At 47.0% G+C, this 14782-nt stretch overlaps 1 protein-coding gene across 1 annotated transcript in view; it reads left to right on the forward strand.

Moving 5' to 3' along the window:
- The first annotated feature begins 1432 nt into the window (after positions 1-1432).
- The window catches only part of RMND5A (required for meiotic nuclear division 5 homolog A), a 44924-nt gene continuing 31574 nt past the window's right edge, over positions 1433-14782 (forward strand). The window contains exons 1-2 of the mRNA XM_073342887.1: positions 1433-1737; positions 10608-10750. Of these exons, the coding sequence (XP_073198988.1) occupies positions 1596-1737; positions 10608-10750 (285 nt within the window). The 5' untranslated portion in view covers positions 1433-1595. The remainder of the gene's footprint in view (positions 1738-10607; positions 10751-14782) is intronic.

Raw genomic sequence — 14782 nt, forward strand, 5'->3', positions numbered from 1 at the left:
ATATGCAGATTCATGAAGCCAACAGCAATAAAATGACATATGCAACACCCTCCCAAAGTTGTGAAGAGATGGAAATAAGATCTTTAAAGCTTGACTAGACAAAGCAGGTGGTAAGTTTACATACAGAAGCAAAGTGGTGGAAATGAAGATACTTTAAACATGTATTATCTTCCATTAGTTTTCCAGATAAGATGTTTCAATCTGGGCAGAATCCTGGGTGAAGAAGTCATAGCTCTAGGACTCCTCAAATGCTTTTGCCTGAGCCAGTCCATGTAGAAAGTGCCAGCTTCTCCTGGAAAAAGGCCACTGGCAAGTTACAAAACCCAGGAAAGCAGCAAGCACAATCAACCTCCCCCCCCCCGCCCAAGCCTTCTCCCTACAGCCAGTACTTGCTCCACAGGTATCACCTTAGGCCACTGACACTGCATACCCCGTGCAGGATCACTGTCTGTGTGGTTTCCTCAGGGGTAACTACTGCCTTGACAGGTTTCAGAGTAACAGCCGTGTTAGTCTGTATTCGCAAAAAGAAAAGGAGTATTAGTGGCACCTTAAAGACTAACCAATTTATTTGAGCATGAGCTTTCCACAGTATGCATCCGATGCAGTGAGCTGTAGCTCACGAAAGCTCATGCTCAAATAAATTGGTTAGTCTCTAAGGTGCCACAAGTCCTCCTTTTCTTACTGCCTTGACAGCAAGGTGCGTGTAGCTGGAGGCAGAGCTCCCTGCATTGCCCCCCTCAAAAGCGCACCCGAGCACTTATATCTGCAGACACAGCCCTTGACCCCCGCCCCCACAGGTACCTCACCGCCTCTCCCTTGCAAGCTCCCACCCCTGGCGCTGGCTGAAGCAAGCCCGTCGCCTACCTAGGGGCAGGAGAGCCTGTGAAGGGGCTGCCCGCCATTGAGCGCCCCCAGGGTGCAGCCCCCACCCGTCTTCCCCCAAGCCTTCTCCCTACGAATCGCCTCTTTGCCCATTAGGGGCGGGCAGCCAGCCCCTGCCGCCACCTCTGAGCCCCGCCCCCATCGCCGCCGCCGCCCCCCGCCCAGGCCCTGGCGCGACCATGGCGCGCCCTCCCGGCATCTCCTCCAGCCCTGCTGTCTGTGGGGCTGCCTGAAAAACAATGCAGGCGAGGACCCCAGCTGGCCATCCAGCAGCCTATCAAAGACCTTCCCAGACCGCAGGAGCCCGTGGCACTGCCTGAAGAATAATTCCACCGAGAACTCCAACCCCCCGTACAGCCACAGCACACGCACGGCGCAAGGAGCCGAGTGATCATTCCCGATCCCGAAGTAACAAAACCGCCGCCGACCCTCGGCCGTTTTAAACAGAGCCTTTCTCCGGACCCGGACTGTCCACGGTGCAGCCTGAACAATAATTGACTGAGGACCTCGGGTGTCTAGTCCACTGCCTGCGCAGCGAGTGAGCCCGCTGCCGCTCAGGACCCCGGCTGCCTTTGCGCTGCCTGCACAATAACACTGTTCCGCCAGCCTCAGGGAGAAGTTCTAAACAAAATTCCGGCCCGGCGAGCGGCGGGGAGCCCGGCGGCGGCAGGGAGACCCGGCCTGAGCGAGCGGGGAGCCCCGCCGCGCTCGCCATGGATCAGTGTGTGACGGTGGAGCGGGAGCTGGAGAAGGTGCTGCAGAAGTTCTCGGGCTACGGGCAGCTCTGCGAGCGGAGCCTGGAGGAGCTGATCCAGTACGCGGGGGGGCTGCGCCGCGAGATCCTGCAGAGCGAGAGTACGTGCGGCGCGCCGGGCCCGGGACTCGGGCAGTGATGGGGGGGGCACCCTTCAGCCCCGCCAGAGAGCCCGCCCCCCATCCCGGCTCTCCTACCCCCTCCCCATCCCGGCTCCCCCCAGCCCGCCCCCCATCCCGGCTCTCCTACCCCCTCCCCATCCCGGCTCCCCCCAGCCCGCCCCCCATCCCGGCTCTCCTACCCCCTCCCCATCCCGGCTCCCCCCAGCCCGCCCCCCATCCCGGCTCTCCTACCCCCCTCCCCATCCCGGCTCTCCTACCCCCCTCCCCATCCCAGTTCCCCCCAGCCCGCCCCCCATCCCGGCTCTCCTACCCCCCTCCCCATCCCGGCTCTCCTACCCCCCTCCCCATCCCAGTTCCCCCCAGCCCGCCCCCCATCCCGGCTCTCCTACCCCCCTCCCCATCCCGGCTCTCCTACCCCCCTCCCCATCCCAGTTCCCCCCAGCCCGCCCCCGATCTCGGCTCTCCTACCCCCCTCCCCATCCCAGTTCCCCCCAGCCCGCCCCCCATCCCGGCTCTCCTACCCCCCTCCCCATCCCGGCTCTCCTACCCCCCTCCCCATCCCAGTTCCCCCCAGCCCGCCCCCCATCCCGGCTCTCCTACCCCCCTCCCCATCCCGGCTCTCCTACCCCCCTCCCCATCCCAGTTCCCCCCAGCCCGCCCCCGATCTCGGCTCTCCTACCCCCCTCCCCATCCCAGTTCCCCCCAGCCCGCCCCCCAGCCCGGCTCTCCTCTCCCCTCCCCATCCCGGCTCTCCTACCCCCCTCCCCATCCCAGTTCCCCCCAGCCCGCCCCCGATCCCGGCTCTCCCCCCCATCCCAGTTCTCCCTAGCCCGCCCCCCGATCTCGGCTCTCCTACCCCCCTCCCCATCCCAGTTCCCCCCAGCCCGCCCCCGATCCCGGCTCTCCTCTCCCCGTCCCATCCCGCTTCTTCTCAGCCCTCTCCAGGCTCCCCCGATCCCGGCTCTCCCCCCCAGCCCAGTTCCCCCCAGCCCGCCCCCGATCCCGGCTCTCCCCCCCCCCATCCCAGTTCTCCCTAGCCTGCCCCCCGATCTCGGCTCTCCTACCCCCCTCTCCATCCCAGTTCCCCCCAGCCCGCCCCCGATCCCGGCTCTCCTCCCCCCGTCCCATCCCGCTTCTCCTCAGCCCTCTCCAGGCTCCCCCGATCCCGGCTCTCCCCCCCATCCCAGTTCCCCCCAGCCCGCCCCCGATCCCGGCTCTCCCCCCCCCATCCCAGTTCTCCCTAGCCCGCCCCCCGATCCCGGCGCTCTTAGCCCCCCCTCCCATCCCGGTTCTCCTCGCACTCCCCGCCCCCCGCAGATCCCGGTGCTCTTCAGCCCTCCCCACCCCACGGTCCCGGCTCTCCTAGCCCCCCACATCCCAGCTCTCCTCAACCCTCCCCAGCCGCCCCCCATCCCGGTTCTCCTCAGCCCTCCCCAGCCCACCCCCCGCCCCAGGCTCCCCCGATCCCGGTTCTCTTCGGCTCCTAAATCCTGTCCGAGCGTCCCCCATTTGCCCCCCTCCCCGATCCCGGCCACTCGTCCGAACGACCCCCCGATCTCGGCTTCTCTTCAGGCCCCTTTCCCAGCCGTATCTGTAAGAAACCCCGGGGGTCCACTTTCTCCGTGTCACACCCCCTCTCCCCACAGAGACCCGGAGCCCCCGGCTTCCCCAATGTCCCGGTCTGGCTTCTCCTCGGGCCCCCTTTTCCCGGTCCCAGCGGCCCCCTTCCCCACCGCTACTACCACCATCGCCCCTTCCCGGTTTGGAACAACTCCCCGGGGCTGGGTGTCTCCCTCCTCCCGCCACTTCCTGGCCTCATCACCCCCAGCCTGTCCCTGCCAGTTTGGAAGGGCCCATGGCTTTTTCAGTTGCTGTGATTTTTAAGCACTCAAGGAAAATGAAATAGCGATTTCACAAACAGAGTGTAAATGGGGGAAAATTCCCAGCCAGTCAAAACATGTTAAAGGAAACTGTAGACAAACTTCCTTCTTTCCTTTTCTTCCTTTCTCATGTTTATCCAGTTTTCCTAAAGGGAAACAAGCCTTTGTTTACAGTTTCTGAGATAGTATTAAATGGCCTTGTAGGGGGAAACGGTGAGTCACAGCAATTTAGTGAAGAGGTTACAACCATGTTTAAATTTAGACCCTGTCCACACCTTACAGTTAACAACATGCTAACAAGAGTATTTGGGCACCATTGTTGCTCATAGTAGTGTGGGGGTCTAGCAGAGGTTTCCTGACTTGCTAGGACAGGGAGACAAGATGCGTGAGGTAATATCTTTTTATTAAAAAAAGAAAAGGAGTACTTGTGGCACCTTAGAGACTAACCAATTTATTTGAGCATAAGCTTTCGTGGGCTACAGTGTAGCTCACGAAAGCTTATGCTCAAATAAATTGGTTAGTCTCTAAGGTGCCACAAGTACTTCTTTTCTTTTTGCGAATACAGACTAACACGGCTGTTACTCTGAAACCTGTCTTTTTATTAGACCAACTTCTGCATATTTCAAGGACAGGGGCATTTTTCTGTTTCCCTGACCAGTTAAAAGAAAGAAGCAATCCTTCTTCATGCTCATTCAGGGAAACTGTGCAGATCTCTGCTACCCTCTGAACTTAAATGCCTTTGTTGCTACCATGGTTCTAACCATAGCATAAACAGAGCCTTATTTGGGTGATGGAGGAGGTTAGCATTTCTGGTTGTGGGGTGTTGAGTTGGGACAAGCATTGGTCCATTTTGGGTATGCCTACTTATTCTTTAATGAATAGAAATATTTATTCCTGGTTAGGAGATTCTGCTGTGTCCTCTTTATATTGGTCAGTATGTTTATATCTTTATTCCTTTGCATTGAGTAATAATGGGATTAGTCACTGGTATTGAAAGAGGAGTCATAAGAGCCAGGCTGGGTGACATAAACAACAGGTTTGTTGGATTTTCTGGGCTAGATTTAATGGGGCTTCAGCTGAAGATAAACATAGCCGCCTGAGTATTATATTTTCAAATAATATATAGCACTTTCAGAGTGTCATACGCCATAGCAGCTCTTTATAAAAATGAACCACGTAAACCTCGCAAAATCCCTGAGAGGTAAGTAACTCAGTATTTATACATGTAATGGGAGGGAGTGGTGAGACAAATCATGTGATTTACCCAGTGCCATAGAGGAAGTGAGTGATAGATATGGGATTAGAATCTGGGCATTCCTGGCTCCCAGTCCTGTGTTTACTATCGCTGTGCTCTAGAAGAATCCACTTTTGTTTAGTTCCAAGAGTTGTATTTGTTTGTTCTGGTCCTGTGCAAATGCAGCTGCATAACTTTACTTGCATTGATGTCTGTGGGATTACTCCTGTGAGTAAAGTTAGATGTTGGCAGGATCAGGGCTGTTATTTAGACATGGCAGTTTACAGAGAGACTATAGAAGTCGGCCCTGTTCTGATGATCTCACAATTTAGGTATTTGTAGAAGTCCAGTCCAATATAGGCAGTAGAGTCTTCATTCTGTGAGAAGTTCTTGAACAGCTGTTAATCCTCTGCCAAAACTTGTTCCCTTGTTTTTTCAAAGGTTGGTGGATCAGAAATTCCTAGTGGCATTACCTACCAGAAATTAATTCTTTAGAGAATCTTCCTCTTTGGAAACACATTTTTAATAGTCCCTCATGTTTTTTTCAAGTTGTCCAGGCAGGTAAAAATTAAATTAAATCTGTTCCTTCTGCACCCTGTTTTATCGGTCCACAATTCAAAGAAATTCTTTGTCGAACAAAAGGGTTTGACTAAGTGGCCAGCACTTTGTATGTTTGTTTATTGTTTAGCGTGTGCATAGTCGTCTAGCCAAGTGATGGCATCTTCAGTGGCGTGATGCAGTTCTTCTAGGCCACCGCTGACCCTAGTCAGCAGGGATTCATTGACACTGTGCATCATCGGCTGTGTTGCACCGCAGCTGCACAAAGGGCTGTCAGGAAGGCCCCAGCGATACTGGTTGGCTGCACAGAGACCTTGCCCGGTCTGGAACCTATTCAACCATTGGCACTGGAGCAGGTCAAAACCAGGCGGGCAAATTGTGGGGTCGGCGATGAGGGACTGGTTGGGGATTATAACAGATATCCATTCCTCTCGCCAGAGTGTTACCGCCCTGACATCCTGGCATGGCGGATGAGACCAGAATGGGCAACGTGACGGCAGAGGTGCAGCTGGTGGTTTAAAAAGGTCATTGTGCGGCGGCAGGCTTGAGTTGACACGTACTTTCTCCAGTAACCGGCCAGTGGCAACCTCTCGTCTGATATGAGGAGGAGCATTATTGCTCAGAACTGGGAGCCATAGGATTGGAGTCGGACGCATGGTGTCAGAGATGATACGCATGACGGCATGTAACTGCGTATCCACCAGTTTGGTGCGTGACGATCAACTCCAAACTGGGGCACAGTACTCCGCCACTGAATACGAGGTGGCAAGAGCTGATGTCCGCAAAGTTGGAGCACAAGCACCCTATGACGAACCTGCCAGTTTGCTAAGAAGATTGTTGTGCGCCTTAACTTTAGCTGCTGTCTTCTTCAGGTGGGCATGGTAACTCAGAGCGAGGTCTAAAGTCACACATAGATAGAATGCTTCCACTTTGTGCTTCAGCTCCTGACCATTCAGACAAACATTCAGTTCTCAGGTTGCGCTGGTGTGATGAAGATGGAACAAAGTGGAGACTGTTTTTATGGTGCTTGGCTGGAGGCGCCAAGTCTTACAGTAGTCAGCTAACTTTATCATGACCTGGTTTAAGATGGCATCAAGCTCGCGAAATGTCTGGGCTTGGGTCCCGCAACAGATGTTGTCTGTGTAAATGAACTTTCATTTACTCCATTGTTGGCAGGTCATTGATGTAAAGGTTGAACAGGGTTGGAGAAAGCACAGAGCCCTGGGGTAACCCATTGCTCTGTTGTCTCCAAGCACTCATCTTCTCCTCCATATGGATTCTGAACCTCCTATTGCGAAGGAACAATTCAACAACGCCTGTGACCCAAGGTAGCAGGACCCGTGATACCTTCACGAGCAGGCCAGTGTGCCATACCTTATTTTACGCTGCTGTTAGATCGATGAAAACAGTGCCTGTTTTCAGGTTTCTCTGGAAGCCATTTTCAACAAATATGGTCAGTGTGAGTACTTGGTCGCATGTGCTATGGTGTCTGCAAAAGGCGGCTTGGTCAGGGCTCAAAATTCTCTCCACATCGGGTAATATGCGCTGTAGGACCAAGTACTCCAGTGCCTTGAAACACACCGACAATAATGATATGTTAAAGACAAGCAATAAAACATATATTTTACAAATTGAGACTCTTATCCTGCAAGGAGAGTTGTGTGGTATGACCCTTCTGCTTGCAGAGGGTCTCATTGACCTCAGTGGGATTCTGCTTTAGCCAGAAAGATCAGCCTACAAGGATCCCTTTTTGGTGTCCAAGCCTCTTATCTGTTAAAAAAACAAAACAAAACACTCTTGTATGTCTTTACTCTCTTCTGACTGTGTACCTGCTGTGCCTCTTTTCGAGACCTTTAGCAAGATGCTTTGAGACTGGTGCTATCTTTTTTCATATCTTGTAAAGGGCCATGCATGTTGTTGGTACCTAATGAATGAGCAATAACCCCATATCAACCAAATGTGAATATTGCCATTGCTTAGTAAACACTCTGGAATAAAGTAAGGGGTGTTTACTATGCACCTTCAGTCTGTTTGGGGACGTTCTAAAGCTTCCTTTTTTGATAGCAAAAGTTCTAATTTAATTTTCACTAGTGATTTATAACTTTTTAAATAGAACAAGGTGTTCAGCTTTGTTCTTAGTAATTTATTATTATCTTATTGCTTAATTTCTCATTTTTACCATATAATTATAATCAATTGGAATATAAATATTGTACCTACATTTCAATGTATAGTATATATAGCAGTATAAACAAGTTATTGTATGAAATTTTAGTTTATACTGACTTCGCTAGTGCTTTTTATGTAGCCTATTGTAAAACTAGGCAAATATCTAGATAAGTTGACGTACCCCCTGAAAGACCTCTGCGTACCCCTGAGGAGTATGCGTGTCAGACTGTTGCTGTCCATTAACATTGGATTATTAAAGGGACACCAATTTCTGTCTGAAGTTGTTGTTTTTTAACCCATTATTTGTTTCAAGTTATCTCAGTTGTTACTGTAACTGAAAGATTTTAGAGGGGAAAAAAATCTTTTTTCTTCTGTCTTTCCTTTGTGTGGTTGACAGCCTTTTCTGTGTAGAGATTGTCCTTGTTTCTCTATAATCAGTTTCCACTTGGTGTGTGGGTTTTTTTACACAACTTAAGAGGGATTTCTTTTTAATTAGGGAAATTGTGAAACTACAATAATTGGTGGGGGAGAGAAATCTGTGGACAGGTGTAGTATGATACCTGAAACTACTTAACTTTTTAAAAAAAATTGAGTAGCTTTCAAGTTGATATCAGATTAATAAATATTAAGGCCAGAATGGACTATTCTAACCATCTAGTCTGATCTTAGTGAATGTTGATAAGGAAATATTGATGGGTGGAATGATTTCTTTCTGCCTCATGTATAATCTCCAAGGCTGGCTGTTTGTTGTGACAAAAGTCATGATTTTATGCCAGATAGGGGTTGTTTTTTTAAGTCATGACATGCAGTATTTTAGTGATGTATCATGGAAAATTGAAAAGTCAAATATCCCTTACTTTACAATAACAATTATTAAAACAATAAGATTTATCTAATAGTTGAAAGCCATTCCAATAAACATGCTCCCTACTTTGTGTGCACAGAGCCAAATATGTAACATTTCATAGAGGAGACTTGCTGCCTGCTGTTACTCCATATTCATTTACTAGGAAGAATATGGAGCATTAGTAGTTCTTTTCCTTTGTGACAAAGACCATGACTTTATGAAGAGCACCTAAAGGAGAAACGTGATTGTTATGGCTGTAGCAAACATGCAACCTTAAACATTGCAATTAATAAAGATTCTGCAACTAGAATTTAACATTTAGAGACAGAATGGGGGCTTGCTTTTTTGGAGCTGTATTGGTTCTGTGGTGCTCATGGCAGAAAAAGATTGCTTTGTCAATAAAATAGGCAGATATGGTTGAGATACCTCAAAGCAGGTGTGTGGAATAAGGAGCTGTAAATTTGTACCTAGTCCCTCTGATTGCAACTACACTTCTTCTGTTACGAGACGTCTTTGATTTCCTTCACCCAACTTGTAAGAGGCATGAAGTTAGGGGCTATATATTATGGTAGTTACATTTTGTTTCTCCTCTCCCCACACTTGCAACTCCTGTGATGGCAGTTTGTTACGCATGTAGTAATGCCTGAAATATCAGAAGAGAAACTGGCTGTGTAACACTCTGCTCCAACCAACAGTAATTCAAGACACAGAATGAGAAAAGAATAGGGATTAAAATTAATGGTTGCTTTTTGAACCTTGTTTTATTAAATGTTGTGGAACTTTTAGGATCTCATCCTTTTAAATATTTCTCATTGGGAGAATTTATAGCTATGGCTGTTAGGAAAACCGTTCTTGGACTGGTTGGTCACTTCAGCCATCACTGTGTACACTACCTGAGGGATATTTTAACACAAACCTTGAGTGTGTGTGCTTGATTGAATGATGTAACTCGTAGAATGATCTGGGCAGAAGCAGTGATGAGAAAAATCCTCTCATCAACAATAGGATCTAAAACAAGACTGGAGGAGACAGTACTCCGGAATCTGGGATCCAAAAGTTGAAAGAAAGTGGGATTGAAGCAGAACACTGAAGAGAAAAAGTCAATTTCTCCAACTGAGACTATTTAACCCATAGGGAAACTGAGGCATAGATGGTGTGAATTGCCTGGGAGATACTGGGATTTAGTTTAAGGGTTCTCAGACATTTTCATATTTATTATTTTATACATAGAGTATGCCTCCTCCCCTCCCACTGGTGATCCCATAACATTCCTGTGGCAGCTATTGAACCTGATGCAATGGAAAAGTAATATCTGGAAAGGAACAATGTGTTTTTAGCTGTCACATGTGATTTAGCAACTGGAAATGAGGAAATCCAGCACAATCCGATGAGCCAGCTCTTTGTGGACCACCAGCAAGTGCTCCATGGTCCACCTCTGCTCTTTGAATCAGTGTTTGAGACCTATTAGTTTAATTATTTAGACATGGGATTGTGAGTCAGAAGATTTAGAACCCGAATGGTATTGCTTTGCACTTTGTTTTGAATGTAATATGCTACCAAATCAGAGTGGTAGCACTCAGCACTCACTTTGCACTGGTGTAAATAGCTACATAAGGTCCAGGGCAACAATGAATAGGGCCCTTAAATTCTAATCCTGGACTCTGTGTGCGTGTGCACGCAATAATGTAATGCCTAGCACTAGTACATCCTCAAAGAACTGAACAAATGAAAGTAGATCCTACGGTGAGGGTAGAAATGATACCCCAGTACATTCTGTGAGGAAGGTTGGTTTAATGTTAGTGCCTTGAGATCCTCTGGTGAAAGGCACTAGAAAGTCCTATTTATCATTAACCTTGAATTCATCAATTTGAAAAACTGTTATTCCATTTAGGAGAATTTGTACCTGCCATAGCAAAACTGGGACTGGCATCTTAATGAGGTTGTCCCATATCCTATCGGTTTTATTTTTTTTAAAACTGCGTTTAGCTGATGTTGCTTTGCCTACGCTTTCTAGATTGGCTTTTGACTTTGTTTTTTTCAGAGCTTTTCATTCTTCCAGTACCATTTTCACCTTTTATTATCTTCACCTATTTGGGAGGAATTTAGCATTATCATTTGTTTATAATAAAGTTTGTAATTAATTTTCTTGTCTTCTGCCTAGACCAAGATGGAGCCTTGTCAGGGACAATTTCCCTTGTTATGACACAGTGCTGCAAAAGAATAAAAGACACAGTTCAGAAATTGGCCTCAGATCATAAAGACATTCACAGCAGTGTTTCCCGAGTTGGAAAAGCCATTGATAAGGTATTTACGTTATGACTTTTATTGTGTTGAAACTTGTTAAATATTTCCCGCCTTGTATTTTATAGTATATAGTCAACCCTGCTATATTTGGAATCAGAAGGTTGGGGTTAAATCCTGGCCCAATAATTGGAAAACTTCCATGGACTTCAACAGAGCCAGGATTTTATCTCTGTGTATAAACTAGTCTTCTGAAAATTAATATCCGGGCCTTCCTTCTCCATGTCTTTTCACAATAAAATCTTCCCAACTCTTTGGAGGTCAGCCAAGTGGTCGTTTCAGTTCCTGTGGGTACCACTTGGCGACAGCTGCAGTCCATCGATTGTCAGTGAGCCTCACTATATGTCCGGCCCATTGAATTTTCCTATGCCTGCTCTCAACAACGATGTCCTACACTCCACTCTGCTCTCCTGATCTCTTCATTGGGGACTCTATCGCAGATTGAAATTCCCAGAATTCTTCTTTCCATCACCCTCTCTGTGACAGACAGTTGCTGCTCCTCTGTCTTCGTCAGCACCCATGTTTTGCTGCCGCACAACATTGCTGGCAGTACTGTTAAGTTGAAGAGGCTGATGTGTGTTGTCTGGTTGATTTTTCCTTGGAGGACATCCCTGATAGAATTGAATGCACACCAGTGTGCTTGCTTTTTTCGTGAGAGTTCACCTTCCTGATTGTGGCACATGTTAATTTCTTGGCCCAAATAGACATATTGCTCAACTTCTTCTGTTTGTTCTCCCTGGATTGTGATTTGGACTTTTGGCAAGGTATCAGACCACATAAATTTCCGTTTTTGGAGCGGTTCATTTTCAGTCTGACTTGGCTGCTTTTTGTGTTGAGTTCTTACAGCATTTTCTGTAGTTTGATAATATTTTCGGCAATCAACACATTATTGTCCATGAATCTGAGCTGGTTCAATGTATTAACAGGTGTTAACAGGATTAATAGAAATCTTCTAGCTAAGAAATATACTATTTCTGGGTATCATGTCTTCTTTCTAATCACTGGTAACAGATGTTTAGGCAGTTGTATCCTGTTTTAGGAGACCTGTTAATCTGGAACAGCTTATCAAGAAAGGTATTTTTGCATGATTTTTTTTTCTAATTCGTTTAATCAGTTCACTGAGGGCTTGGTCCTGTGAGGTGCTGAGCACTCTCAGTGGAAATACAGGATGCTGAGCACCCCACCGGATCAGGCTATTAATATGATGCATTTGTGCACTTCATAAATAGTAAAGAGAGCACAAAAATTATTATAGTTGAAACTTTTCTGGTGAGACATTCTGATACAAATTCTGATTTCAAGGATTTCTAGGAGCGCCACAAGTTACTGTAGGATAGACTTCAATATCCCTTTGAAAAGGTACCCGAATTCTCTCTCACAGCAATTGATGCCATATGTAAACCTTCAAACCACGCTTTTCCATGAAACAATATTGTGAAGCATTCTTCCCTCTCATGGAAGATAGTTTATGTGTGTCAGAGCATCTGTAATAAACAAAACAAAACAAAAAATCCCCAAAACTCTTTTCAGATTTTCATTTGTGTTGTGGTTTAATATTGAGACATGTTTAGATCTCAGATTGTGTGTACTGACAGATTTCTTAAACAGTGTCAGACATAGAGTTGGTAGACCGCAGACAATTCTTTTATAAAGGAGACCCCTGTGAACATGTCTCTTGACTGTAAAGAGCCACCCCAGCTATACAAAGTAATGGTTAATCTTTTATCTTTCATAACGAGGTTTAAACAAGACATCTAATCCATTAAGTTTTAATTGAGTAGCAGCAGAGTGTACTAATAATCACAATGCACAGTGCACTGCATTATTGGGTGGAATATCTGTGCAACAATTGTGATTTTTTGTTTGTTTGCTCTATATTTAGCTATCATATAGATCTAAAAAACAATGTATGGCTTAATACCAACAGTGCTAATCCAAGCATCAGTGTGATATTCAAAGCTTAAGTATACATCTGTTCATGATCCTAGCTATTGTATCTAAACCAATTAACTAAAGTAAAAGCAATCCATCCTTATTAGTAGCTTGAAACCTGCTATAAATCTGTTTAATCTTGTCTTGAGTTTGAAACTTGTAACTTCAGTCCTCTTTTGATTTAACAAATGGACTTCATATGAACCATTCTGAATTTGATTAGGTTCTTTTTCAATTTAATTGCTCTGGTAAAACAGAGCAGCACCAAATAATAGCAACGTAATTTAGGTGGATTTGAGTACTGAGTGAAACAATAGGGAAATGGTTTGTAGTAACAAAAAATAAGAGGTATAACCCCCCCTGACATTTAGGGATTTGATAAAATTAGACATGGTCTCCTGTTTCCAAATAACTGTTTCAGTTATTCACTCATGTAGTTTCTCAACAGTTTTATTGTCACTTTACCTAATGAAGTTTGCCCAGTATTAAAAAATGGACCATATAAATAAAAGTTTTGTTAAACTGTAGGCACTACATTTTAGAGACTGATAGAAACAAGAAGTGGAAGGACATCAACAAGTTCATCTGGTCTGTGCCCCCAGTGGGTGCAGGATTGCCAAAAAGGACCCCTAGCTGAAAGTTCAGTCCTGTGGTATTCTGAGCAACCTCAACTCCCATCAATATCACTGGGAGTTCAGGGCACAAACACTTTTTCCAAGTTATTTGGCACTTTGCAAGATCATGCCTTGAAACACAGACTTTCTGTGAGATCTTGTGCAAGTCACTTGACCAAAAGCTTCAGTCCATACAGCTGGAAAACTGGGTAGAAAGCAGGAGCTGCATCTGCTGAGAATTTCCCTAGACAAATAAACTACAGAAAATATATTCTAATCCTTCTTGGTCTATTCACAAAATCCATTGTATAAAGTTGAACATAATGATTTCATGGACGGTCAGGTTGAAGAAGGTCTCATGGGGTCCATCTAATCTATCCGCCCTGCACTGCTTTAAGATAATATTTGCATTTCAAGCAAATCTGATTCCTTCTAGTGAAGTATCTATTGGCTTATTAGGGTTCCATAAACAATTTAAATTAAAATCTCCCCAAATAATATACTTAAGTTTTAAACCAATTAAAAGTAATTAGATATAATTGATCTAGTGAATTGATCCCTCATGACTTCCAGACAAATCCTAGACAAAGTTTTGTTGTCAATAAATAAAATCCTCATTAGAACCTGAAAGATCAGTCTTTTACTGTAATTCACAAGATGTAGGTTTTGTATTTACAATAGCCTTCCAGCAGCATCTTCATTTTCATCTTTATTTTTACAGATAGAATAAAACCTCATGACAATGTGATTGGTGTTTTGTAGGTCATCAGGTTCTTGTTAAGATATGATCAGATGTGGACAAGTGTCTCTCAGATGAATTTATCGTGGGCTTCAAGATTAGAATGAGGCTTCCAAAATTAATTGGAACTAATTTTAGTCAGTGGTGAGCTGGAGCCGGTTTTCACCGGTTCGTGCTAACCAGTTGTTAAATTTTGAAGCAGTTTTAGAACCAGTTGTTAACCTGCTTACCTGCAGGGGGCGCTGAGGCTTTGATGGGCTCCGGCTGGGAAGTGATGTAATTCCTCCTCCGACCACCAGGGGCGCTGTGCTGCAGGAGCCATGTGGGCTGCAGCCTGGCCCTGGGCACGAGCCCTGGTGCTGCTGCTGCTCCCCCGACCCCTGGCCCTGGGCTCCCGCTGCTGCCTGGTGCATCCCCAGCTGCTCTGCTGGGCCTGGGCTGTGTCCTGCTGCTTGGGCTGCTCCGAGCTGCTCTCCCCATGAGCACCCACCACCCTGCCCGCAGCCAGCCACCGTCTCCAGCCACCCCTGCACCCCCTGCCCTGCCCACAGCCAGCCCCTGCCGCATCCCCTGCCCTGCCCGCACCAGCCCGTCTTCAGCCCCCTCCGCACCGCCTGCCCGCAGCCAGCCCCTCCGCACCGCCTGCCCGCAGCCAGCCCCACCGCACCCCCTGCCCTGCCCACAGCCAGCCACCCCCTGCCTGCACCAGCCCCTGTCTCCAGCCATCCCCACACCCCTGCCCGCACCAGC

The sequence above is a fragment of the Lepidochelys kempii genome, chromosome 4, assembly GCF_965140285.1.
Source record: "Lepidochelys kempii isolate rLepKem1 chromosome 4, rLepKem1.hap1, whole genome shotgun sequence".
Classification (NCBI taxonomy): Eukaryota; Metazoa; Chordata; order Testudines; family Cheloniidae; genus Lepidochelys; species Lepidochelys kempii.